Source organism: Budorcas taxicolor, chromosome X (genome assembly GCF_023091745.1).
Source record: "Budorcas taxicolor isolate Tak-1 chromosome X, Takin1.1, whole genome shotgun sequence".
Taxonomy (NCBI): domain Eukaryota; kingdom Metazoa; phylum Chordata; class Mammalia; order Artiodactyla; family Bovidae; genus Budorcas; species Budorcas taxicolor.
In genome coordinates, this window is record NC_068935.1 from 106,480,854 (window position 1) to 106,505,601 (window position 24,748).

A 24,748-nucleotide genomic window follows, 5' to 3' on the forward strand; every position below is an offset into this window, starting at 1 on the left:
CGATGGACATGAGTCTGAGTGAACTCCAGGAGATGGTGATGGACAGGGAGGCCTGGCATGCTGCGATTCATGGGGTCGCAAAGAGTCGGACACGACTGAGCAACTGAACTGATGCGGTAATCTCCCTACTTCCTTTCTGGTCAGCTTAATCTACTCCATGACCTCAACCCGTCTATGTATACGCTAATATATCCCATATGTGTATTTCCAAACCTGATCTCCCACCCGAGCGTCAGATTCATTTCTCTGGCTGCCTGCATGACAGTTCCACTTGGGTATCTAATAGGCATCCCAGATTTTACATGACACGTCTTCCCAGCTCCTCGAGTCCCCCTGAAGACACCCCCAGCTTCATAAATCGCACGACCATCAGGCAGGGTGTTCAAATCCAAACTGGATCCTAGGTTATTTTCACCATTTCCCATCCGTCACCTCTGGTCCATAAAGCAAACATTATAGACTCATGCAATTCATCTGAAATTTGTCTACATCTCTTCCTCTGCCAGCGCCACAGATCAAGCCACCATTGTTTCTCTAGGCCTGCTACAGAGTCTCTAAATTGGTCTTCCAGCTTCAACTCTCTTCACTCTCTGCATTCTTCAAAGCAGCCAGAGTCAGAATCTTAACATTCAGAGAGATTCATGCTGCTTGATATTCAGTACTACAAATTGACCTTCAATCTAGGCCTTATGGTTTTCAGTCCTTCTTTTGAGGTAATTTGGGGCTTGGGGTGCCATGAAACCTTAATGGAAGGAAGTGTGCAATAAAAATACTTTTGCATGCTTCGTAAGGACAACATGCATGTCCAGCATGGTGACCTAGGGAGTCACCCCTTTGTCTGTGGACAGTCCAGCCTAAGGCTCAGTTACCAGTGTCACCATCGCCCAGGGTGAGCTTGTCAAAGAGGGTCTCCACCAGTCTGGCGTCTGTGATCTCCATCCTGCTTCCCGGAATCAACGAACACTAACATTTATATATTTTAGCAAACTCAGAGTTTTTAGGTAAAATTTAGGAACCCTTTATTTTAATCCATGACCCATCCCATTCCCTTCATTCTTCCTCCAGAGGCACCATTATTGTGATTTTCATACTTCTACTCTTCACGGGCACCCACATTCACCAGAGCCTCACCTCACCGCCCCCCCCCCCCCAATATACCACATTGCTTATTAGGGGAAAATGGATTTTGTATTTTCCAGGGTCCCATGGAACCCCTTCTCCCTCCCTCTGTGGAAATCCCAACCTGTCTGTGGACAGGGCATTGGAAGCTGGAGAGACTCCTGGATACATGTTTTCAAACTTGAGAAGTTAGGAGTTTGCACACACACATCAACCAGAGACCTTTATTTCTTTAGGAACCAATCACTTTATTGCAAGGAACGGCAAAATTGAAAGAAGAAAAACTTCAGTGAACTTTTCTGCAAGGGCAATACTGGGGACTGCATAGCAGACAGAGTGACCTTGTGCAGTCACCCCTGACTCTGGGAAAAGTCCACTTTTGGACTTAGAGTCCAGGTATCAGTCTTTCTTGTCACCGTCACCCAGGGTAAGCTTGTCAAAGAGGTACTCTGCCAGGCCATCTTCCGCGGACCCCGTCTTCCTCAGGATGCTGAGATGGCCCGCCAGCTCCTTGATGAACTCCACCTGCTGGTCCAGGTAGCCGGTCTCCAGGAAGTGGCACAGGTGGGGGTCGCGCTTTTCAGTGGCCAGCTGGTGCAGGTCGAGCAGGCTCTGGTTGATGTGCTCCTCCACGTTCAGAGCATCTTGCATGGCTTTGAGACCACTCTCCCACTCTTGGGTCTCCGGCTTCCTGATGTTATGGAAGGAGACGCGGCCCCCACGCCGGTTCTGCAGGGACATCAGGCTCTCAGCCCTCTTGCTGTGCTCGTGGGAGTGGAGCAGGAAGAAGCGGGAGAAGTGCTTTAAGCCCACATCATCACGGTCGAGGTAGAAGGCCACTGCCAGGCACTGGAAGGAGGCGTGGAGCTCCAGGGCAGCGTGGCTGTTGAGTGCGGCCTCACACTCTGGGTGGTAGTCCTGGCGCACCTGCGAGGGCGGTGCGGGCAGCCTGACTCGCACCGCAGGTGTGCCAGGTGAGAAGGCTAGAGTGACGGCGAAGCCACGGCGCCGGCCCAGGTAGCCTGGGAGAGTACCCAGGGTGGACTGTGAAGGTGGCCTGAGACAGGCGGCTCAAATCAGGGCGGCAGCTCTGGGATGAACCGGAAGTGGGTTCCGTTACCAGGTTTACGAGGGGGACGGAAGTTCCATTTCTGTTGGAGACGGGGCGTGCTGGTGGGCGGAGCTCGAGCCCAGTGTTCCAGGTTCCACCGGAGCCTGGGTGGGGCAGAGACTGAGCTGAGCACCTGGCATCTATCACACTTTAAATTTTGCTGTAATATTTGTTTTTCAAGGACTTTCTCTTGTTCTCTAATTGCTCCCGTTGACAGCACCCTATTCTCATTTTATAAACCCACCGGCTTCCTCAGAGGACATGAATTTGCATTTTTTGGTAATGTTCTTTTCTTTTCCTGTATTACATTTGTTTTTTTCCTCCCGAAATAGTTCTGTTTGTTCATCATGATCCTCTCGTTCATTTCCCTCAAATATCTGGCAAGCATTTGTCCATCCATATTTGGGAGTAAAGGATTCATTTGATTAGCCTCAGAATCAAATGATTAGCATGGATCTGATGTACAGTTATGACATCCATTTCATCAACATGCATCTCCTTTGTATGGTAGGGGGTGTGTGTCAGTTCCTTTGGGTGTATGTGGCGTAAAACTTTTAAGGTAGTATAGGGACCCTTCCAAATGCTAAAAGCATGGCATTTCTCTGACATCAGAAAACGTACGTGGGTCGCTCTTCAGATAGATGTGTCCCTCTGTTTTGCCTCATGTCTGCTCGGAGAAGACAATGGCACCCCACTCCAGTACTCTTGCCTGGAAAATCCCATGGACGGAGGAGCCTGGTGGGCTGCAGTCCATGGGGTCGCTAGGAGTCGGACACGACGGAGCGACTTCACTTTCACTTTTCACTTTCATGCATTGGAGAAGGAAATGGCAGCCCGCTCCGGTGTTCTTGCCGGGAGAATCCCAGGGACGGGAAGCCTGGTGGGCTGCCGTCTATGGGGTCGCACAGAGTCGGACACGACTGAAGCGACTTAGCAGCAGCAGCAGCAGCTGCTGCTGCTCTAATTTGGGTTCCTTTCCTGGTCAAGTAATTCACTGTCTTTGGAATGTAGTTTTGGGAGATTAAGCTGATCAAATGCCACTTTGGCTTTGTCCAAGGTCAGGAGGATTGGGGTAGGGTCAGAGCTTGGGTGTGGCAAACAGAACTGTTGTTCAGAGAGGTGCTCTTCAACCTCACAGTCCACCAGGACCTTCTGCACTGCTTGGATTTCATCAACTCTGTTCTTGAACTTTCTTTGAATGTGCTTAGCTTTCTACTACAGGCATATTATTTTTCTTTCTTTTTTTTTATGAAGTAAGGTTGATTTATACTGTGTTAGTTTCAGGTGTACAACTTAGTGATTCAATATCTCTATAGACTATACTCTGTTCAAAGTTACTGTAAAAATAATTGGTTCTATTCCCTGACTACATAACATATCTTAGTAGCTTATTTATTTTATGCAGAGTAGTTTGTTTCTCTCAATCCCCTACTTCTGTCTTGTACCTCTTCCTTTCTTTCTCCTTCTCCCTTCTCCCTTTCTGTCTCCCCTTCCCATACGAGTGGAACCTGTTAAGCACTAGTTTGTCATCTAAATGTGTAAATCTATTTCTGTTTTGTTACATTCATTTGCTCTATTTTTTAGATTCGAAATATAAGTGATAGCATACAGTATATGTCTTTCTCTGTCTGACTTATTTCATGAAGCATAATATCCTCCAGGTCCGTTCGTGTTGTTGCAAGTGGCAGATTTTGTCTTTTTATGGCTGAATAGTATTCCATTATAGTATTCTGTACACCACAGCTTTGTCCATTCATCTGTTGATGGATACTTGGGCTATTGTAAATAATGTTGCTATGAATGTTGGGTTACACGCATGTTTTCAAATTAGTGTTTTTTATTTTATTTTCTTTGGATATATGCCCAGGAGTGGAATTGCTGGGTCATACGGTAGTCCTATTTTTCATTTTTTGAGAATTCTCCATACTGTTTTCTACAGTAGCTGCACCAATTTACATTCCCACCAAGAGAGTACTAGGGTTCTCTTTTCTTCACATCCTTGCCAACACTTGCTATTTGTGGTCTTCTTGATGATAGCCATTCTGACAGGTATGAGGAGATTTCTCAAGTGTTTTTGATTTGCATTTCTCTAATTAGTGATGTTGAATATCTTTTCATGTGCCTGTTGGCCATCTGTATGTCCTCCCTGGAAAGATGTCCACTCATGTGTTCTGCCCATTTTTCAGTTGGGTTGTTTGGGTTCTTTTTTCTCTTTTTTATTGAGTTGTAGGAGCTGGTTACATATTTTTCATATTAACCCCTTATCATTCACATCATTTGAAAATATTTTCTCCCATTCAGTTGGTTGTCTTTTTGTTTTGTTGATGGCTTCCTTTGACGTGCAAAAGTTTTAAATTTACTTATGTCCCATTTGTTTATTTTTTCTTTTATTTCCTTTGCTTAGGAGACAGGTCCAAAATACTGCTGCCTTTTATGTCAAATAGTGTTCTTTCTTCTAGGAGTTCTATGGTTTCTGGTCTAACATGTAGGTCTTTAATCCAGTTTTAATTTGTTTTTGTATATGGTGTGGAAATGTTCTAATCTCATTCTTTTACATGTAGCTGTCCGGTTTTCCCAGCACCACTCATTGAAGAGACTGTCTTTTTTCTGTTGTATATTCTTGCTTTCCTTTGTGGTGGATTAGTTGACCGTAATGTACATGGCTTTATTTCTGCGCACTCTGTTCTGTTCCACTGATCTATGCATCTGTTGTGTGCCTTTTTTAGCTACTGTTTTGATACTGTCGCTTTGTAGCATAGTCTGAAATCACAGTGCATGATAGCTCCAGCTTTGTTCTTTTTTTTCTTAAGATTGCTTTGTCTGTGTGGTTCCATATGAATTTTAGGATTATTTGTTCTCAGTTTTGTGGAAAATGTCATGGGTATTTTGAGAGGCATTGCATTAAATCTGTAGATTGCTTTGGACAATATGGACATTTTAACAGTATTCTTCTCATCCATGAAGGTGCCATAGCTTTCCCCTTCTTTGTAGCATCTTCAGTTTCCTTCATGAGTGTTTTATAGTTTTCAGAGTATAAGTCTTTCACGTCCTTGGTTAAGTTTATTCCTATACATTTTTTGATGTGATTTGAAACGAGGTTGTTTTCTTGCTTTCCCTTTCTGATAGTTCATTTATTACTAATTGAACTTTACTGCTAGTAAACAGTCTGTTCAGATTTTTTGTTTCTTCCAGATTCAGTCTTGGAAATTTTTGTATTTATAGAAATTTATCCATTTTTTCCTAGGTTGTCCAATTTGTTGGCATATAACTGTTTGAAATATTCTTTTATGATTTTTGTACCTTTGTGATAGTAATTATAATTTCTCCTCTTTCATTTCTTATTTGGTTTCCTTTGGTCCTCTCTCTTTTTGTCTTTAGGCTTTTGGGTTTGTTTATCTTAGATGTTTTTCCTTTTAATTTTTAGTTGGATGATAATTACAATATTGTGATAGCTTCCGCCATCCATCAACATGAATCAGCCATAGGTATACCTATGTCCCCTCCCTCTCAAACCTCCCACCCCACCCCCTATGTTGTCACAGAGCACTGGCTTTGGGTTCCCTGCATCATACAGCAAATTCCCGTTGGCTATCTATTTTATGTATGGTAATGTACGTTTCAGTACTACTTTCTCAGGTCATCTCACCCTCTCCCTCCCGCTCTGTGACCCTAAGTCTGTTCTTTATGTCTGTGTCTCCTTTGCTGCCCTGCAAATAGGATCATCAGTACCATCTTTCTGGATTCCATATATATGCATTAATATATGATATTTGTCTTCTCTTTTTAACTTAGCTTCAGCTTGTGCAATCGGCTCTAGGTTCATCTACCTCGTTAGAACTGATTCAGATGTGTTCTTTTTTATGGCTGAGTAATATTCCATTGCTTACATATACCACTGTTTCTTTATCCATTCATCTGCCCATGGAGATCTAGGTTGCTTCCATGTCTTAGCTATTGTACCTAGTGCTGCGATGAACATTGGGGTACGTGTGTCTTTTTCAGTTATGCTTTCCTCAGAGTATATGCCCAGTGGTGAGATTGCTGGGTCATATGATAGTCTTAATCCTAGTTTTTTGTTGTGTTTTGAAGGAATCTCCATACTGTTCTCCATAGTGGCTGTATCAATTTGCATTCCTACCAGCAGTGCAGGAGGGTTCCCTTTTCTCCACACCTTCTCCAGCATTTATTGTTTGTAGACTGTTTGACGATGGTGATTCTGACCAGTGTAAGGTGATACCTCGTTGTAGTTTTTATTTGCATGTCTCTAATAAGGAGTGATGTTGAGCATCTTTTCTTGTCTTTATTAGCCATCCGTATGTCTTCTTTGGAGAAATGTCTGTTTAGGTCTGCCCACTTTTTGATTGGGTTGTTTGTTTTTCTGGTATTGAGCTGCATGAGCTGCTTGTATATTTTGGAGATTAATCCTTTGTCAGTTATTTCATTTGCTATTACTTTCTCCCATTCTGAGAGTTGTCTTTTTATCTTACTTCTAGTTTCCTTCATTGTTCCAAAGCTTTTAAGTTTAATTAGGTCCCACTTGTTTATTTTTGTTTTTATTTTCTTTACTATAGGAGATAGGTCATAGAAGATCTTGCTGTGATTTATGTCAGAGTGTTCTGCCTATGTTTTCCTCTAAGAGTTTTACAGTTTCTGGTCTTACATTTAGGTCTTTAATCCATTTTAAGTTTTTATTTGTGTGTGTGTGTGTGTGTGTGTGTGTGTGTGTGTGTGTGTGTGTGTGTGTGTATGGTGTTAGGGAAAGCTCTAATTCCATTCTTTTCCATGTAGCTGCCCAATTTTCCCAGCACCATTTATTGAAGAGACTGTCTTTTCTCTGGTGTGTATTTTTGCCTCCTTTGTTGAAGGTGCCCATAGGTGCATGGATTTATCTCTGGGCTTTCTATCTATACAAATGTAGACCAATGGAACACATTGGTCCCTATTGCTGTTTTTGTGCCAGTACCATAGTGTCTTAATGCCTCTAGCTTTATGATATGATCTGAAGTCAGGGAAGTTGATTCCTCCAACTCCATTCTTCTTCAGATTGCTTTGGCTGTTTGGGGACTTTTGTGTTTCCATACAAATTTTGAAATTATTTGTTCTAGTTCTGTGAAGAATACCATTGGTAGTTTCATCAGGATCACACTGAATCTACAGATTGCTTGGTGTAATATGGTCATTTAAGACAAGGGTGCCCACACTCACCACTGTTATTCAACACAGTTTGGGAAGTCCTAGCCATAGCAATCAGAGAAGAAAAAGAAATAAAAGGACTCCAGATTGGAAAAGAAGAAGTAAAACTCTCACTGTTGGCATATAACATGATTCTTTCATAGAAAACTCTAAAGATGACACCAGAAAATTACTAGCCCTAATCATTGAGTATAGCAAAGTGGCAGAGTATAGAATTAATACACAGAAATCCTTTGCGCCCCTATACAGTAACAAAGAAAAGTCAGAAAGTGAAATTAAGAAAACAATCCCATTCACCATTGCAACAAAAATAATAAAATACTTAGGAATAAGTTTACCTAAAGAGAGTTTACAAAAGACCTGTATGCAGAAAACTATAAGACACTGATGAAAGAAATTAAAGATGACACAAACAGAGAGGTATACCACATTCTTGGATTGGAATAATCAATATTGTGGTTTTATCTTTTCAAAAAAAAAAAAAAGCTCTTGGTTTCATTGATCTTTTCTATTGGTTTTTGAGCCTCTCTTATTTTCTCTCTGCTGTTTATATTTTCCTTCCTTCTACTAACTGTGTTCTTATTTTTCTAATTCCCATAGATGGTAGGTTAGGTTGTTTGAAGTTTTTGTCTCTTGTGGTATGCTTGTATCACTATAATGTTCCCTCTTAGAACTGCTGTGGTTGCGACCCATAGGTTTTGGGTTTATTCTGTGGATGTTTTTTCTTTCTTTTTTTTTTTTTTTTTTGGCGGTGGTGGTGGTGGTGGTTTGGAGAGGGGACCATACCATACAGCATGTGAGATCTTACTAGTAGTTCCCCAACCAGATTTGAACCTATACCTCCTGCATTGGAAGGGCAGTCTTAACCACTGAACTGCCACAGAAGTCCCCTTATCTCATAGATTTTGGAAAGTTGTGTTTCCATTGCCATTTGTCTTGAGGTATTTTCTAATATCCTCTTTGATTTCTTCATTGACCCACTGGTTTTTGTAGTGTTTTCCCATTTTTCTTCCTGTGATTAACTTCTGGTTTTATACCATTGTGGTCTGAAAAAATGCTTGATATACTTTCTATCCTCTTAAATTTGTTGAGACTGGTTTTTTGGCCTTAGTATGTGATCCAACCTGGAGAATATTCCATGTACACTTGAATATGCATCCTGAATGTCTTATAGATATCTATGAAGTCCAACTGGTATATTGTGTCATTTAAGACTACTGTTTCCTTGTTTGATTTTCTGTCTGGATGATCTGTCCATTGATATAAGTGAGGTGTTAATGTTCCCTACTATTATTGAATTATTGTCTGTTTCTCCTGTTAGGTCTGATCTATTTGCTTTATATATTTAGATGTTCCTATAATAGATGCATATATGATAACAAATGTTATATCCTCTTCTGGTATTGATCCCTTTATCATTATATGATGCTCTTCTTTGTCTTTTGTTATAGACTTTGTTTTAAAGTCTGTTTTGTCTACTATGAGTATTGCCACCCTTGCTTTTGTGTCATTTCCATTTGCATGAGAAATCTTTCCCCATCCTTTCACTTTAAGCCTATGCTTGTCTTTAGCTCTTAAATAAGTCTCTTGTAGGTGGCATATAGATGGTCTTTTTCTTTTTTTTTTCTATCCAGTCATTCACCTTTTTTCTGCAGATTGGATCATTAAGTCCATTGAACTTTAAAGTGATCATTGATGTGTAGGTACTTATTACCAGTTTGTTATTTGTTTTCTGGTTGTTTCTGTAGTGACCCTCTGTTCTGTTCTTCTTTTAATTTCTTCCCTGATGATTGGATGATTTTCTTTAGCAGCACAGTTGTGTTCCTTTCTCTCTAGTTTTTGTAAATCTGTAGGGTTTTGATTTGTGGTTACCTTGGGATTCAGATATGGTGACTTATAACTATAATTGTTTTTAGCTGGTAGTCATTTAAATTCAAACATATTGTAAAAGGTCTTCATTATTTTAGCTCCCTTCCTTCACATGTTGTGTTTTTGATGTCATACTTTACATCTTCATATTGATGCCTTAACTGTTATTGTATTTATAGTCGATTTTTCAGTTTTTTGTCTTTTAATATCTATACTAGCTTATTTAAGTGGTTACTCCATAGCTTTTACTATATATTTGCCTTTACTAGTGGGGTTTTTCCTTTTCTGTACATTCTTGGTTCTTGTTGTAGCCTTTGATTTTCTATGCAGAGGAGATTCTTTACCATTTTCTTTAGGATTGATTTATTATTGATGGACTCTTAGTTTTTGCCGCTCTGCAAACTTCCTTATCTCTTTTTCAGTTCTGAATGATAATTTTGCTGGGTAGGGTATCTTTGGTTATAGAGTTTTCCCTTTAATCACTTTAAAATACCATGCCTCTACCTTCTGGCTTGCAAAGTTTCTGCTGTCAGTCAGCTGATAGCATTATGGGTGTTCCTTTGTATATGATTCTGTTTTTCTCTTGTTGCCTTTAGAATTCTGTTTAATTTTTGCCATTTTAATTATGATACATTCTGGTGTAGATCTTTCTGCTTTCCTTTTATTTTGGACCTTCTTTGCTTCCTATGCCTGGATAACAATTTCCTTCAGGTTTGGGAAGTTTTCATCCATAAATCTATCAAATTTATTTTTGACCTCTGTTTTTTTCTTATTAACTATACTCCTTTATGACTTCTATAATACAAATGTTAGTAGTATTTGATGTTGTCCTAGACGTCCCTTCAGTTCTCATTTCTTGAACTGGGTTTTTTTTTTTTTTTTTGCTGTTCTGATTGAGTGGTTTTCATAATCTTTCAGATCTCTTATGCATGCTCTGTATCACTTAGTCTGCTGTTAATCCCTCGTACTGTTTTTTTTTTTTTTTTTTCCATTTAACTTATTGTATTCTTCAGCTCTGACTGGTTCTTTTTTATATCTTCTAGTTTCTTGTTAAAATTCTTGCTATATTCATCTATTTTTTCCCTAGTTCACTTAGCATTCTTAGTACTAATTCTTTGAACTCTTTATCTGGTCAATTGATTATCTGCTTCAGTATTTTTTTCATTTTTCAGAGTTTTTTCTCATGTGTGTGTGTGGAATAAATTCCTTCATCTTCTCATTTTGTTTAACTTTGTCTGTCTCTCTGAAATTAGGTAAAACAGTGACCAATCCCCTTCTTGAAGGCGTGTCCTTTTGTAGGAGCATCCTTATACAATTTGTGTGTGCCCAGTAGCTTTGGTGGTAGAGCTGAATCTGAAGTGAGCAAGAATCATCTTCGCCAAGGATTTCCTGGCAGCTATCACCTTGGTGGGCAGTAGGGCTGGAGATGGAGGAGCTAGAGTCAGAGCCAGGTATGAGATGGGGCTTCTCCTATGCTGAGTGGCAAATGCCACTCTATTCGGGGTGGGATTGAGTCCCAAAGTGCTGGAGCAGAAGCCTAGAGGGTTGGGTCTAAGCTGGTTATGTTTCCTCTAAATGTATGTTCTCCCTTCTCCCAGCATCAACATTTTGACCCTGGAAGGGAGCAGCGCTGGAGCAAGAGGGGCCAGAGTGGGTTCCGTGTGTGGGTCTGGGCTTGTGCTTGGGTCGTCCCAGCACCCAGTCTGAGTTCCAGATATTCCTGACCTGCTGCCTCCCTAGAGTGCCATCATTGGCTGCCCTTGCCCCATCTAGATGTAGTGCTGGGTCTGAGCTAGCTCCATACCCCACAACTGTGCGCTCTCTTCAGCAATGGCAGCCTTTGCCTTAGTGGGGAGCTGTGTGATGGAGCAAGACGGGCCAGAGCACGCACTTGGAGTAGACTGGGGTATGCCCTAGGGTGGTTGCAGGAAACTGGATGGAGTCCCAGTCCGTCTCAATCTTCTTACTGTGCCTTGTTTTAACAGCCAGCAGGTGTGTACATGAGTGGTGTCTAGGTTTCTCACAGCACCCTTGCCAGTGCTATGGGTCTTCAAGCCAGCCAAGGGGACTCATCTTCCCCGGATCAGACCCCAGGTCTGGGGTGCCCAGTATGTGGTTTGAACCACTCACTCCCCAGGGAAGATCCCAAGCACATGTGATCTCCCTCGTCTGTGTTCCCTGCTGGGAGCACAGGTCCCAATCCTATTGCTTCTCCTCCCTCCCTCCCTCCCTCCCTTCCTTCCTATGTGTATCCTTCTTCCAGTCTTCATTGTAGAATAGAAGAGCCTTCCTGTCAGTCTCCATTTTGTTTTCAGTGATGAATTACTCCACGTGTAGATGTATTTTTGATCTGTTCATGAGGGGAGGTAAGCTCAGCGTCCTCCTCCTTTGCTATCTTGATCTCCCAGTAGTCTGCTGCAGTTACTTTTAATTCTCTGGTTTTATAATTGTGAAAGCATATCATGGTTTTATCTTTCAGGCATGCCTCAAAATCTCTGGTTTGCTAACTATATCCTTTCTCATTTAGAGAATTGTTTTTGTTTCTAGCCTGCCAGTATGAGTCAAGTATCACTTTTTACTATTTCAAAATAAAATGCTTGTTTTTTAAAAAGTTAATACATGTGCATGGCTTAAAAACCACATAGTTTTCTCTCTGTAGTCAATCAGTGGAGTATTACTTGCTAGAATAAGGAGAAGAAAGAGGAAGAAAAAGAAATAATACGCATGTGAAGAAAAATCATAGACACATAAGAGAGGAATCTTTAGAAACTTATTCTTTAGAATCATGTCACTTTTGAGTAATGGAGCAATTACTGAGACAGACTAAATTCTGGGCCACACAACAGGTCTCTGTAAATTTTAACAGATTTAAATCATGCAAGATATGTTCTCTGACCACAGTGGGATTGAACTAGAAATCATTAACAGTAAGATATTTGATAAATCCCCCAATATTTGAAAGCTAATAATACAATATACTTCTAAATAATCCAAAAGTCAAAGAATAATGGGTGTATCAAAATTATTTGGAATGGACCCATGGGCAGAGGAGCCTGGAGGGCTACAGTCCATAGGGTCACAAAGAGTCAGACGTGACTGGAGTGACTTGGCAGGCAGTAAGTAAAATCCAACATATCAACATTTGTGAGATGTGGCTAAATCAGTGCTTAGATGGAAATGTATAAGAACCAAACGCCTATATTAAAAAACAAAAAGAAGTCTGAAATTATCATACTTCGAACCTTAAGAAATGGAAAGAATGAGGAACAAAAGAAATCTAAATCAAGCAGAGGGAAGAGTTTGTTGCAAGCCAAGCAGTGTCTTATAACCTGGGACAAAGCTAAGATGTTGAGGAGCATGGCTGCCATTATTGGGGGCTGGCCCCAGGGAGAGACCAGTGGGTCAACTTTAGGGTCTGTGGTTGAACTGGCCATTTGGAATAGACGTCTAAGTGAGAAGTCTTTCTACTGTGTGATGATGAAAGATACTGAAACAAAGACCTGGGACAGACTGAGAGTTCCTTTTAGGCTCTGCTGCTAAGTCACTTCAGTCATGTCCAACTCTGTGCGACCCCATAGAAGGCAGCCCACCAGGCTCCCCCATCCCTGGGATTCTCCAGGCAAGAACACTGGAGTGGGTTGCCATTTCCTTCTCCAGTGCATGAAAGTGAAAAGTGAAAGTGAAGTCACTCAGTCCTGTCCGGCTGTTCGCGACCCCATGGACTGCAGCCTACCAGGCTCCCCCGTTCTGGGCTGAGGTACATTGAGGTGACTACCTAAGGCTTGGTCCTTTGAATGACCTTTGTGCCTGGAATCAAGTGACTGGACACAAAGAGCCAATTCAGAATCATATATCCTTCTTGTCAGTTATCTAACTTTCTGCCCCTAGGGAAAAAGATGGAAATCCAACCTACATGCTAAGATTGACCTTGAAGCATGATACATCACCTTTCTAGATTTTCCTTGATATGTTTTAAAATTTTTATTTTAATCTGTATCAAAAGGCTGCATATGGCACAGTTCCGTTTATGTGAAATGTCTAGAATGGACAAACCTATAGAGAAAAAAATGTAGATTAGTATTTGCCAGGGGCTGGAGGGAAGGGGAATGGGGAGTGACTCCTAATGGGTATGAATGGGTACATGGCTTCTCTGGGGGATAATGAAAATGCCTTGAAATGATGTAGTCGTGTGATTGTTGCATTACTCTTTGAATGTACTAAAAAACATTGAGTGGTATACTTGGAACCGTATGGTATGCAATCATATCTTGATAAAGCTGTTATTTTTTTTTTAAAAGGAGCGGTGTCAGCCAAAGATCAGACTGCAACAGAGATGAAATTCAGAGTAGGCTGTGCAGCTCATTTGTCATGAAATGTTACTACTTTCATCACTTGGCAATATTGAAGGTAGCAAATTTTCACGTTAATGATGGCTTCTTTTCTACCACCCAGCAGTAGAATAAGATGAATAAAACATTCAGAAGAAAAAAAAAGGATTGAATACTCCTTATGGGAAAAGGAAACGGGTAAAATTGAATCCATCAATGAAATGAAGTGAAGTGAAGTCGCTCAGTCGTGTCAGACTCTTCACAACACCATGGGCTGTAGCCTACCAGGCTCCTCTGCCCATGGGATTTTCCAGGCAAGAGTAGTGGAGTGGGCTGCCATTTCCCTTCTCCAGGGGATCCTCCCAACCCAGGGGTCGAACCCGGGTCCCCCACATTGCACACAGATGCTTTACCATCTGAGCCACCAGGGAAGCCATGTACCCATTCATACCCATTAGCAGACCCTTCCCAATCCCCTTCCCTCCAGCCCCTGGCAAATACTAAGCCCTATTATTGAATCCATCAATAATTACTTGTTAATTTCTGTGTGTGAAACTGTTCTAGGTATACTACAGAAGAAAGAAATCCTTGAGAAACAAGTTCCTGGCCTATAAATACTCTGTCTTTTAACACCCATTGAATTTGACTTTTCAGCCTCACCCATACTAAATGTATAGGGCATTTTTGTTTGTTTTCACTTTTGGTCTGCCTTTAACATGCTTTATTCAGCATCCATCTTGAGCAGATGCTCTTGTTGGCCACCAGATGGAAGCCTAACAACATCTACATTTTCAAATGCTTGCTTTTTGCGATCACTTGATTTATTCAGACTAGATTTGTGGCATGAACAAAAGATGTCACCAGATTTTTCTTTAAGCTGTCGTTGGTTTTTAAAGTCTGAATTGTCATCTGTGTTTATTGCACAGTTGCCCAGTCTGAGTAATTTGCTGATGTTGCTGTCAGTCATTACAGTCATCCAAACCATGTCAGTCTAGCCTGCCACCTGTTTGGAGACCCAAGATGGACTGAGATTGGACTCTTGCCATTCACCTTCTCCCTGCCACTCCGAGAATTCCCTTTCCTTGTGGTAGATTGCATTATTGACTCAAAATTCTTTCTTCCCTCCCTGTCCTAATCATGGCTTCATTGATGGTGGTAAATACTCCTCTCTTCCCTGACTTGGGGTGTTCCAAGCCAATTGTTTTGGTCAATGATATATGAGAAGACCTAAGGTTTGTTAAGTTTGACCAAAAGATGTAAGTGTGCTTGCATGGTTGGGCATGGCCTCTTATGTTTCTTCCATCCACCATTTGAAGAACATGTCCTAGGCAGGTTGCAGAGAAATGAGACATGTAGAACAGAAGGGAATCTAGCTCAACCAAACTCAACCTATAGCCAAGCCTAGCAGGTAGAAGCTGACTCCTGCAAATGTCATTCTGCAGACCTGCAATGTGATTTTGAGGTTGCTTGTTAGACAGCTTTACTGCAGCAAAATTTGCGTAGGGAGTTGCCTTAGGCAGAGTTTCATACCTAGGTATTTTACAAATGTGGTTCCCCTGTATGGAATGATAGCAGCCAGAATTTGGTTACTGTCAGTTACAGTGGCTGTGAGCCATTGCAAATCGATACCTGTTAAAATCACTTTTCTTGTCCCAATTCACTTCAGCAAGTGCTTGAATGCAAATCTGTTGAAGAGGATAAGTTTACCTTTATGTAGTGTCTTAAGACTCAGTTACCATGAAAACCAGTAAGTTCAAGGAGCAGCATGACCCTGTATTCTACATGCAAAGAAAAAAGTATTTCCTAGGTGCCAGTTATTTGGCTTTGGTTCCTTACAGAGGAGGTACGATAAGTTTCTTTTATAAAGTAGCATATGGTGGAGATGGCTGACAGGTACAGAAAAAGATGCTCAACATCATTAATCATCAGGGAGATGCAGAGCAAAACCACAATGAGATATCACCTCAAGCCTGACATCAAAAAGAACACAAATAATAAATGTTGGAGAGGATGTGGAGGAAAGAGACCCCTTTTTTACACTGTTGGTTGCAATGGAAATTGGTGAAGCCACTCTGGAAAACAGTATGGAGGTTTCTCAGAGAACTAAAAATAGAGCTACCATATGACCTAGCAATTCCACTTTTCAGTGTATATCGGGGAAAGAAAAATAAAAACACCACTTTGAAGAGATATATGCACCCCATTGTTCATAGTAGCATTACTTATGATAGCCAAGATACCAAAGCAACTCAAGTGCCCATCAACAGATGAAGGCGTAAAGAAGATGTAATATATGAGTGCAGCAGTGCAGGGGACCTTTTGAAGGAGGTTGCCATTATCTTCATTACCTCCACCATAGTTTGGTCTCAGGTCAAACAACAGGGAGGGAACACAGCCCCACCCATCAACAGAAAATTGGATTAAAGATGTACTGAGCATGGCCCCGCCCATCAGAGCAAGACCCAGTTTCCCCCAGTCACACTATTCCATCAGGAAGCTTACAGAAGCCTCTTACCTTATCCATCAGAGGGCAGACAGACTGAAAACCACAGTCACAGGAAACTAATCAAACTGATCACACGGACCCTGACCTTATCTAACTCAATGAAACTCTGAGCCATGCCGTGTAGAGCCACCCAAGACGGACGGGTCATGGCGGAGAGTTCTGACAAAATGTGGTCCACTGGAGAAGGGGATGGCAAATCACTTCAGTATTCTTGCCTTGAGAACCCCATGAAAGGAATGAAAAGGCAAAAAGACAGGACACTGAAAGATGAACTCCCCAGTTCGGTAGGTAGGTGCCCAATATGTTACTGGAGAAGAGTGGAGAAATAACTCCAGAAAGAATGAAGAGGCAGAGCCAAAGCAAGAACACCACTCAGTTGTGGATGTGACTGGTGATGGAAGTAAACTCTGATGCTGGAAAGAACAGTATTGCAAAGGAACCTGGAATGTTAGATCCATGAATCAAGGTAAATTGGAAGTGGTCAAACAGGAGATGGCAAGAGTGAACATCGCCTAAAATGGACTGGAATGGGTGAATTTAATTCAGATGACCATTACATCTAGTACTGTGGGCAAGAATCCTTTAGAAGAAATGGAGTAGCCCTCAGAGTCAACAGGAGAGTCCAACATGCAGTTCTTGGGTGCAATCTCAAAAATGACAGAATGATCTCTGTTTGTTTCCAAGGCAAACCATTCAATATCACAGTAATCCAAGTCTGTGTCACGACCAGTGATGGTGAAGTAGCTGAAGTTGAACTGTTCTGTGAAGACCTACAAGACCTTCTCAAACAAACACCCAAAAAAGATGTCCTTTTCATTACAGGGGACTGGAATGCAAAAGGAGGAAGTCAAGAGCTACCTGGAGTAACAGGCAAATTTGGCCTTGGAGTACAAAATGAAGCAGGGCAAAGGCTAATGGAATTTTGCCAAGAGAACACACTTGTCTTAGCAATCATCCTCTTCCAACAACACGAGGGGAGACTCTACACATGGACATCACCAGATGGTCAGTAGTGAAATCTGATTGATTATATTCTTTGCAGCCAAAGATGGAGAAGCTCTATACAGTCAGAAAAAAACAAGACCAGGAGCTGACTGTGGCTCAGATCATGACTGCTTATTGCAAAATTCAGACTTCAGTTGACAAAAGGAGGGAAAACCACTAGACCATCCAGGTATGACCTAAGTCAAATCCCTTATGATTTTATAATAGAAGTGAGAAATAGATTCAAGGGATTAGATCTGATAGAGTGCCTGAAGAACTATGGATGGAGGTTCGTGACATTGGACAGGAGGCAGGGATCAAGACCATCCCCAAGAAAAAGAAATGCAAAAAGGCAAAATGGCTTTCTGAGGAGGCCTTACAAATAGCTGAGAAAAGAAGAGACGCTACAGGCAAAGGAGAAAAGGAAAGATATACCCATCTGAATGCAGAGTTCCAGAGAATAGCAAGGGGAGATAACAAAGCCTTCCTCAGTGATCAATGCAAGGAAATATAGGAAAACAACAGAATGAGGAAGACTAGAGCTCTCTTCAAGAAAATTAGAGATACCAAGGAAACATTTCATGCAAAGATGGGCACAGTAAAGGACAGAAACGAATTGGTATGGACCTAACAGAAGCAGAAGATATTAAGAAGAGGTGGCAAGAATACACAGAAGAACTATACAAAAAAGATCTTCATGACCCAGATAACCACAATGGTGTGATCACTCACCTAGAGCCAGTCGTCCTGGAATGCGAAGTCCAGTGGGCCTTAGGAAGCATCACTATGAACAAAGCTAGTGGAGGTGATGGAATTCCAGCTGAGCTCTTTCAAATCCTAAAAGATGATGCTGAGAAAGTGCTGCACTCAATAGGCCAGCAAATTTGGAAAACTCAGCAGTGGCCACAGGACTGGAAAAGGTCAGTTTTCATTCCAATCCCAAAGAGAGGCAATGCCAAAGAATGTTCAAACTACCACACAATTTTACTCATCTCACACTGTAGCAAAGTAATCCTCAAAATTCTCCAAGCCAGGCTTCAGCAGTTCATGAACCATGAGCTCCCAGATGTTCAAACTGGATTTACATGTTTTTCAGTGTTAGCCAAATTAAATTTCCTTTTAGGAAGAGAAAGACTATGCATATTGTGATTGCCATGAGGGCACAGTCACCATTGTACCAACAATACCCCAACCAGGCATGGCAGACAGTAATTATTAGATAATTATTATTTTTACAAAATGAATGATTTAACAACCAACCAATGAATGCAATCATATGCTCTGGTTTTGGGGGTAGTCTGAGAAAAGCAGAAACTGTCTCCCGGTATAAGTTGTCAAATGTCATGGCACCCAGCAGAAATCCAAACTGATCTTTTTTTAACATGCAGATTTCCTTGTTCAGCTCTGGCTACAGAGTACAGGTGGAACATTAGCAGTGCTGGAAACATTTTCAGTGATAGCAGTTTATATAGTTGAGGGCTGGAGAACTTTACTGAGGGAAATTTTTTAAGAAAGAACTCTTCAGTCTTCAAAAGCAGATACTAACAAGAATGTGAGATTGAAGCATATAAAATCTGAATGTATATAGAGAAAATTAATGTAAATTTGTCTTTTAAAATTCCAGGATGAACAGTCACTCTTTGGAGGTTGAAAAAGTAGTTTAGGTCAAATTAAAGACACTGGTGCATACGTTACAAAGTAGGGACTGGAGGTGAAGGACATGTTTCACCAATAGTGTGTATAGCCTCAACATATTGATGAGGTTAATAAAGTATTAGATGAACTCATGGAATATAAGAGTTTGCAAGACAATTAAGAGGGGGTTTCTGGCATGATCTTTAGCTTTTAAAGTCAGCAAAGAGAGAAAAGTACCAAATAGGATAAGAATCAATTTGGTTCTATTAATGTCATCTGAAATATTGATTGGACAGTGGGTGGTATTTCATATGTTACATTGCTGTGTTCTGATGAAAGTGATTAATAATATACACTGTTTTAAAAACATACAAAAGACTGTGAACAGTATGTAAAGACTGAGATAATAAAGGGCTTGTGTGAAAGTAGCTGTAAATCTGTGCTGGGCCCAGAGTGCTGGAAGTGAGCCACACTAATGGATCATATACCAAAGCCTTGGTATCAACTGCCCCCGCTCTCTTCAGTCATCACCATCAAACTGTGCTGTAGAATCCTAACTTCTGGTCTGGGATTATGTGGGGAAATGTCACATGAGTGCATCTGCCGGGGGAGAGGAAGGGATGGAGGAGATGGTGGCACTGGTGGTTGAGGGCCCTTAGTACTAATACTGTCTCTGAGGAGAGAAGAGATACTTACATGGGAGAAAAACTGTTTAGGGTCTGAAGTCATGATTCACATGTTATCATTTGGATCCCTTAATCATGTTTACAGTTTAGAAACAATACATTTTGTAGACTCCTCCATGTTAGGAAACAAGCTTCAAATCATATTTCAATGTTTCCAAAATCGATGCTAATCCTTTTAATCAGGGGTGCTGAATAAACTTGTTGCTTTGTCAAACTGGGAAATAGTTCAAGTGGCCGTGACCTACACATTAGATTAGTTCTTCAATGTAATAACTTGTAAAGCTACATTTTGTAAATGGGACATCAAATCATTGCCTTTCATCTGCTTTTGAAATCTTAATTGCCAAAGTTAATTTTTTTGAGTAAAGTTAATTTTGGAAGTTAAATATAAATAATTTTTTCATATTGTCAATCAACAATTTCAAAAAAGCATAACCATATATTTCTTATGCATAAAAACAAAACTACATGTTGTCCTATTTTCTTCATATCTCTTCGCATGCAGTGAAAGATTTATGCATTGGTTTTGTCAGGAGTGAAAAATATTTTCTCAAGGTTAAGTTATCCAAGAATATTGGTATATAAATACTAAAAATGTTACCACAGAAGGTTCTAGAGTATATTATAAAAATGGTTTAAATACTAGAAACTCATCTCTTATGAGATATATGAATGTGAAGGAGAACTAACTAGATTTTATTCAAGTTATTTTGGTTATTATTATAAACAAGATTTACCTTAAAACAGTGCTGTAAATTTCACATTAAACCATTAAAATTACTGTTTTTGCAATACTTTGTAACAAAAGTATACTGGTGTGCTTTGGAAGGTATGAGTTATCTCTAGATTGTGGTCAGTTTCAAATGTATACAAAAGTAGACAGAGTATTACAATAAATTCCCATATTCCCATTGTTACCAATCCAAACTTGGGTCCACTCTCCCTCATGTAGTAAAGCTAATCTATTGACTCTGAGTTTTGGTGCAAAGAAATGCAGCATTTACTGCAGGGAACCAAGCAAGGAATTCAGGATAGCTAATGCTCAAAACACCCAAACTCCCTGATAGGTTTCAAAAGCATTTTGAAAGGCAAGTTGAGGAAGGGGCATCTCAGGGTATGTGATCAGCTTGTGCATAGTTCTTTGATTGATGGTAAGGTACCAGGGCGATGTCACAGGGGTCAACATTATCAATCCTTAGGCTCCAGTAAGTCTGGAGGGAGGTACATGCTCAGATTATCAAGTAGTTAAATTTCTTCCTTTTGGTGGTGTTAAATTTTACAAAAAACATTATTTTGACCGTGCCATGTGGCTTGAGGGATCTTAGTTCTCCGACCAGGTGACCAGGACTTGGACCTGGGCCCCTGGCAATAAAAGCCCCAAGTCCTAACCACTGGCCTGCCAGAGAATTCTCTGGTGATGGTTTTAACATCTGTAAATGTACATAAAGGTATTATTACTTAGGTACTTCAGAGAGGAGCTAAGGCAGAGGATATGGGGCAGGGGTCTCTCCTAGAAAGGACCCACTGTGTTCTGCTCAGTTATACCATCTCTCACCTTCAACAGTTACTGACTCCTGGCGTTATTTCCTCACCCATTATTATTTTGAAGAAATGCTAAGATATTTTATGCATAAATATTTCAGTGTGCATCTATATAACAGAACTCTTTGTTAAATGAAATAATACCACACTGCCTTTAAATGTGCTTTGAAAAGTTTTGTATTTATAACTGGAAAGGCAAAGCAGTTTCAAAGATGAGAACTTTGCTCTCAAAGTGTCTTGCATTGTAGGAGTGAATGTCGCCAAGGGACCATTTCATGTAAATTGGCAGTTATGTGAGCTATAGCTCTGAGGAACAGTGCACTTCAGTCAACAAAAGTTCATGAGCCATGCTTTCCCCATCTGACTGGAAAAATAAAACTGCAGAATTACATACCAGCAAATATGAAGGTACTGAAGTGCTTTCTCAAGTCTTACGTTTACTGTGTTAGAAGGAAAAAAAAAGCTACTTGTTGGTCCCCTTTGTAATATTAAGAAGGCATCTTGCAATCCTGCTCCAGTCATAAATATAACCTGGGAAGACTGGTTTTTAAAAATTTCATATTTCCAGCCCAGGTACACTAGAGGTTTATAAGAGTGATTCCTAACAGTCTGTGCTTTGTGAAAAAAGTACTGTGAAGAAGTCAGTTCTTTATTTTTCTTGAGATGGTCATACTTAAAGTATGATGATCAGCAATGCTATTTCATAATTATTCCTAGGTATTTGACATACTCTATGTAATGTATATGACTATGTTGAGAAAGGAATGTTTCCTGCCATATCAATGAATCAGACATTTTTTATATCATATTTTTCAGCCCTTCCATTGAGGTAAATTTTGAGTGGTATCATGCTACTTTATCGCAGGGTGGTACAGTTCAAGTAAAAAAATCACACATGGATGTTTTGTAAGGGCAGCATCCATGCTCAACAGTGGTGACCACAGAAGTGTGTCTCTAGGAAAGCCAGCCCTGCTGCACTTAGATCGTCACTGAAGCCCAGGGTGAGCTTGTCAGTGAGGGACTCTGCTATGTCAGCATGCAGGGCCCCCATCTTGCTACCCAGAAGTCTGCTTCAAACAAAATGAAGACCCCTTGATTTCATTCCCCTCCCAATCCCTTTCCCTTCACTATTTCTGCACATCAACCCCAGTCATGATGTTCAGGCCATATTTTTATGTCTCGTCTACTCACAGGCACCCACATTCACCAGGGCCTCACCTGACCCACGCCCACCCCATATACTACATTGTTTATTAGGGGAAGGTACATTTTGTATTGTTCAGGGTCCCATGGGTCGCCTTCTTCCCTCCCTCTGTGCAGATCTTGAGCGGCCTGTGGACAGGGCATTTGTAGCTCAAGCGACTCCTGGATACCTGTTTTAAAACCTGAAAGGTTAAGGGTTTGCACGCATGAATCAACAAGGGACCTTTATTTCTTTAGGAAGCGATTTATTGGAAGAACTGGCAACACTGAAAGAAGGAAAACTTAAATGAACTTATTCTGCAAGGGCAATACTGCAGTCTGCATGGCAGGACTCGGGGGAAAGTCCAGTCCAGGCTCAGTCCTTCTTGTCGCCGTCACCCAGGCTGAGCTTGTCAAAGAAGTACTCTGCCAGGGCACATTCCGGGAACCCCACGTTGCTCAGGTTGCCGAGTTGGTTCCCCAGCTCCTTCATGGACTCGACCTGCTGGTCCAGGGAGCCGGTCCCCAGGAAGTGGCACAGGTGGGCGTCACTGCTGTTGGTGGCCAGCTGGTGCAGGTCGAGCAGGCTCTGGTTGACGCTCTTCTCCAGGTGCAGGGTGTCTTGGATGGCCTGGAGTGCGCTTCCCCACTGTTGGGTCTCAGGCTTTCTGATGTCGACGAAGCAGATGCGGCCCCCACGCTGGACCTGCAGGAACATCAGGCTCTGGGCTGTCTTGCTGTGCTCGAGGGAGCGGAGCAGGAAGAAGCGGGAGAAACGCTTCAAGGCCATGTCATCATGGTCGAGGTAGAAGGCCACGGCCAGGCACTGGAAGGAGGCGTGGAACTCGAGGGTGGTGAGGCTGTTGAGCGCAGCCTCACACTCGGGGCGGTAGTTCTGACGCACTTGTGAGGGCGATGTGGGCAGCATGGCGGGCCACTCCCCATCCCAGGGAATGGCGGCTGGGACCAGGCGTCTGTGGGGCAGGAATCGGCGGGGGCGGGGGCAGGGGCGCGGGCGCCAGCGGTGTGCCCGGAACTTTCCCATGGCGGACGATGTGGGCAGCCGGACGCGGGCTGTGGGTTAAACGGCAGGCGTTCTAGGTGTGGGCTCTGGAATGGACAGATAATAGGGTCTGTTGGGCGGGGTCAGTGCCTGGGCTTGTGATTGGTTAAGGAAGAGGTCACGTGTGTGGGTGGGATCTGTGGGCAGGGCGAGACCACTGTCTATCAAAGCCAAGGTGTGGGCAGGGCGAGACCACTGTTTATCAAAGTCAGGATGAGGCAGAGCCGCTTTGAGCTGAGTAATTCACATCCACAAAGTTTTTATTTTATTCATTTATTTATTTCTAATACAAGTTTATTTTAATTGGAGGCTAGTTGCTTTACAATACTGTATTGGTTTTGCCATACATCGACATGAATCTGCCACGAGTGTACTCCTGTTCCCCATCCTCAATCCCCCTCCCACCTCTCTCCCTATACCCTCCATCTGGGTCATCCCAGTGCACCAGCCCCGAGCATCCTGTATCATGCTGTGAACCTAGACTGGCAATCTGTTTCACCTATGATAATATACATGTTTCAGTGCCATTCTCCCAAATCATTCCACCCTCGCCCTCTCCCACAGAGTCCAAAAGACTGTTCTATACATCTGTGTCTCTCTCGCTGTTTCGCACACAGGGTTATTGTTGCCATCTTTCTAAATGTCATATATATGCATTAGTATACTGTAGTGGTGGTTTTCTTTCTGGCTTACTTCACTCTGTAAAACAGGCTCCAGTTTCATCCACCTCATTAGAACTGTTTCAAATGTATTCTTTTTAATGACAGAGTTATACTCCATTGTGTATATGTACCATGGCTTTCTTATCCGTTCGTCTGTTGATGGACATCTAGGTTGCTTCCATGTCCTGGGTATTGTAAACAGTGCTGTGATGAACATCAGGGTACACGTGTGTCTTTCAATTCTGGTTTCCTTGGTGTGTATGCCCAGCAGTGGGATTGCTGGGTCATAAGGCAGTTCTATTTCCAGTTTTTTAAGGAATCTCCACACTGTTCTCCATAGTGGCTGTACTAGTTTGCATTCCCACCCAACAGTGTAAGAGGGTTCCCTTTTCTCCACACCCTCTCCAGCATTTATTGCTTGTAGACTTTTGGATAGCAGCCATTCTGACTGGTGTGAAATGGTACCTCATTGTGGTTTTGATTTGCATTTCTCTGATAACGAGTGATGTTGACCATCTTTTCATGTGTTTGCTAGCCATCTGTATGTCTTCTTTGGAGAAATGTCTGTTTAGTTCTTTGGCCCATTTTTTGATTGGGTCGTTTATTTTTCTGGAATTGAGCTGCAGGAGTTGCTTGTATATTTTTGAGACTAATTCTTTGTCAGTTGCTTCATTTGCTATTATTTTCTCCCATTCTGAAGGGTGTCTTTTCACCTTGCTTATAGTTTCCTTTGTTGTGCAGAACCTTTTAATTTTAATTAGGTCCCATTTGTTTATTTTTGCTTTTATTTCCAATATTCTGGGAGGTGGGTCATAGAGGATCCTGCTGTGATTTATGTTGGAGAGTGTTTTGCCTATGTTCTCCTCTA

At 41.6% G+C, this 24,748-nt stretch overlaps 2 protein-coding genes across 2 annotated transcripts; both read right to left on the bottom strand.

The window, feature by feature from the left end:
• Positions 1 to 1,518: 1,518 nt before the first annotated feature.
• Positions 1,519 to 22,024, bottom strand: LOC128069597 (ferritin heavy chain-like). Its single transcript, XM_052662730.1, has 2 exons — positions 21,952 to 22,024; positions 1,519 to 2,141 (listed from the first exon to the last, which is right to left on the bottom strand). Exons 1-2 carry the CDS (start codon positions 22,022 to 22,024, stop codon positions 1,519 to 1,521), a joined length of 696 nt encoding a protein of 231 aa, XP_052518690.1.
• Positions 22,025 to 22,531: 507 nt separating this feature from the next.
• LOC128069598 (ferritin heavy chain-like) lies at positions 22,532 to 23,200 on the bottom strand. The gene has a single exon (XM_052662731.1). It carries the CDS (start codon positions 23,198 to 23,200, stop codon positions 22,532 to 22,534), a length of 669 nt encoding a protein of 222 aa, XP_052518691.1.
• Between the last annotated feature and the right edge of the window lie 1,548 nt (positions 23,201 to 24,748).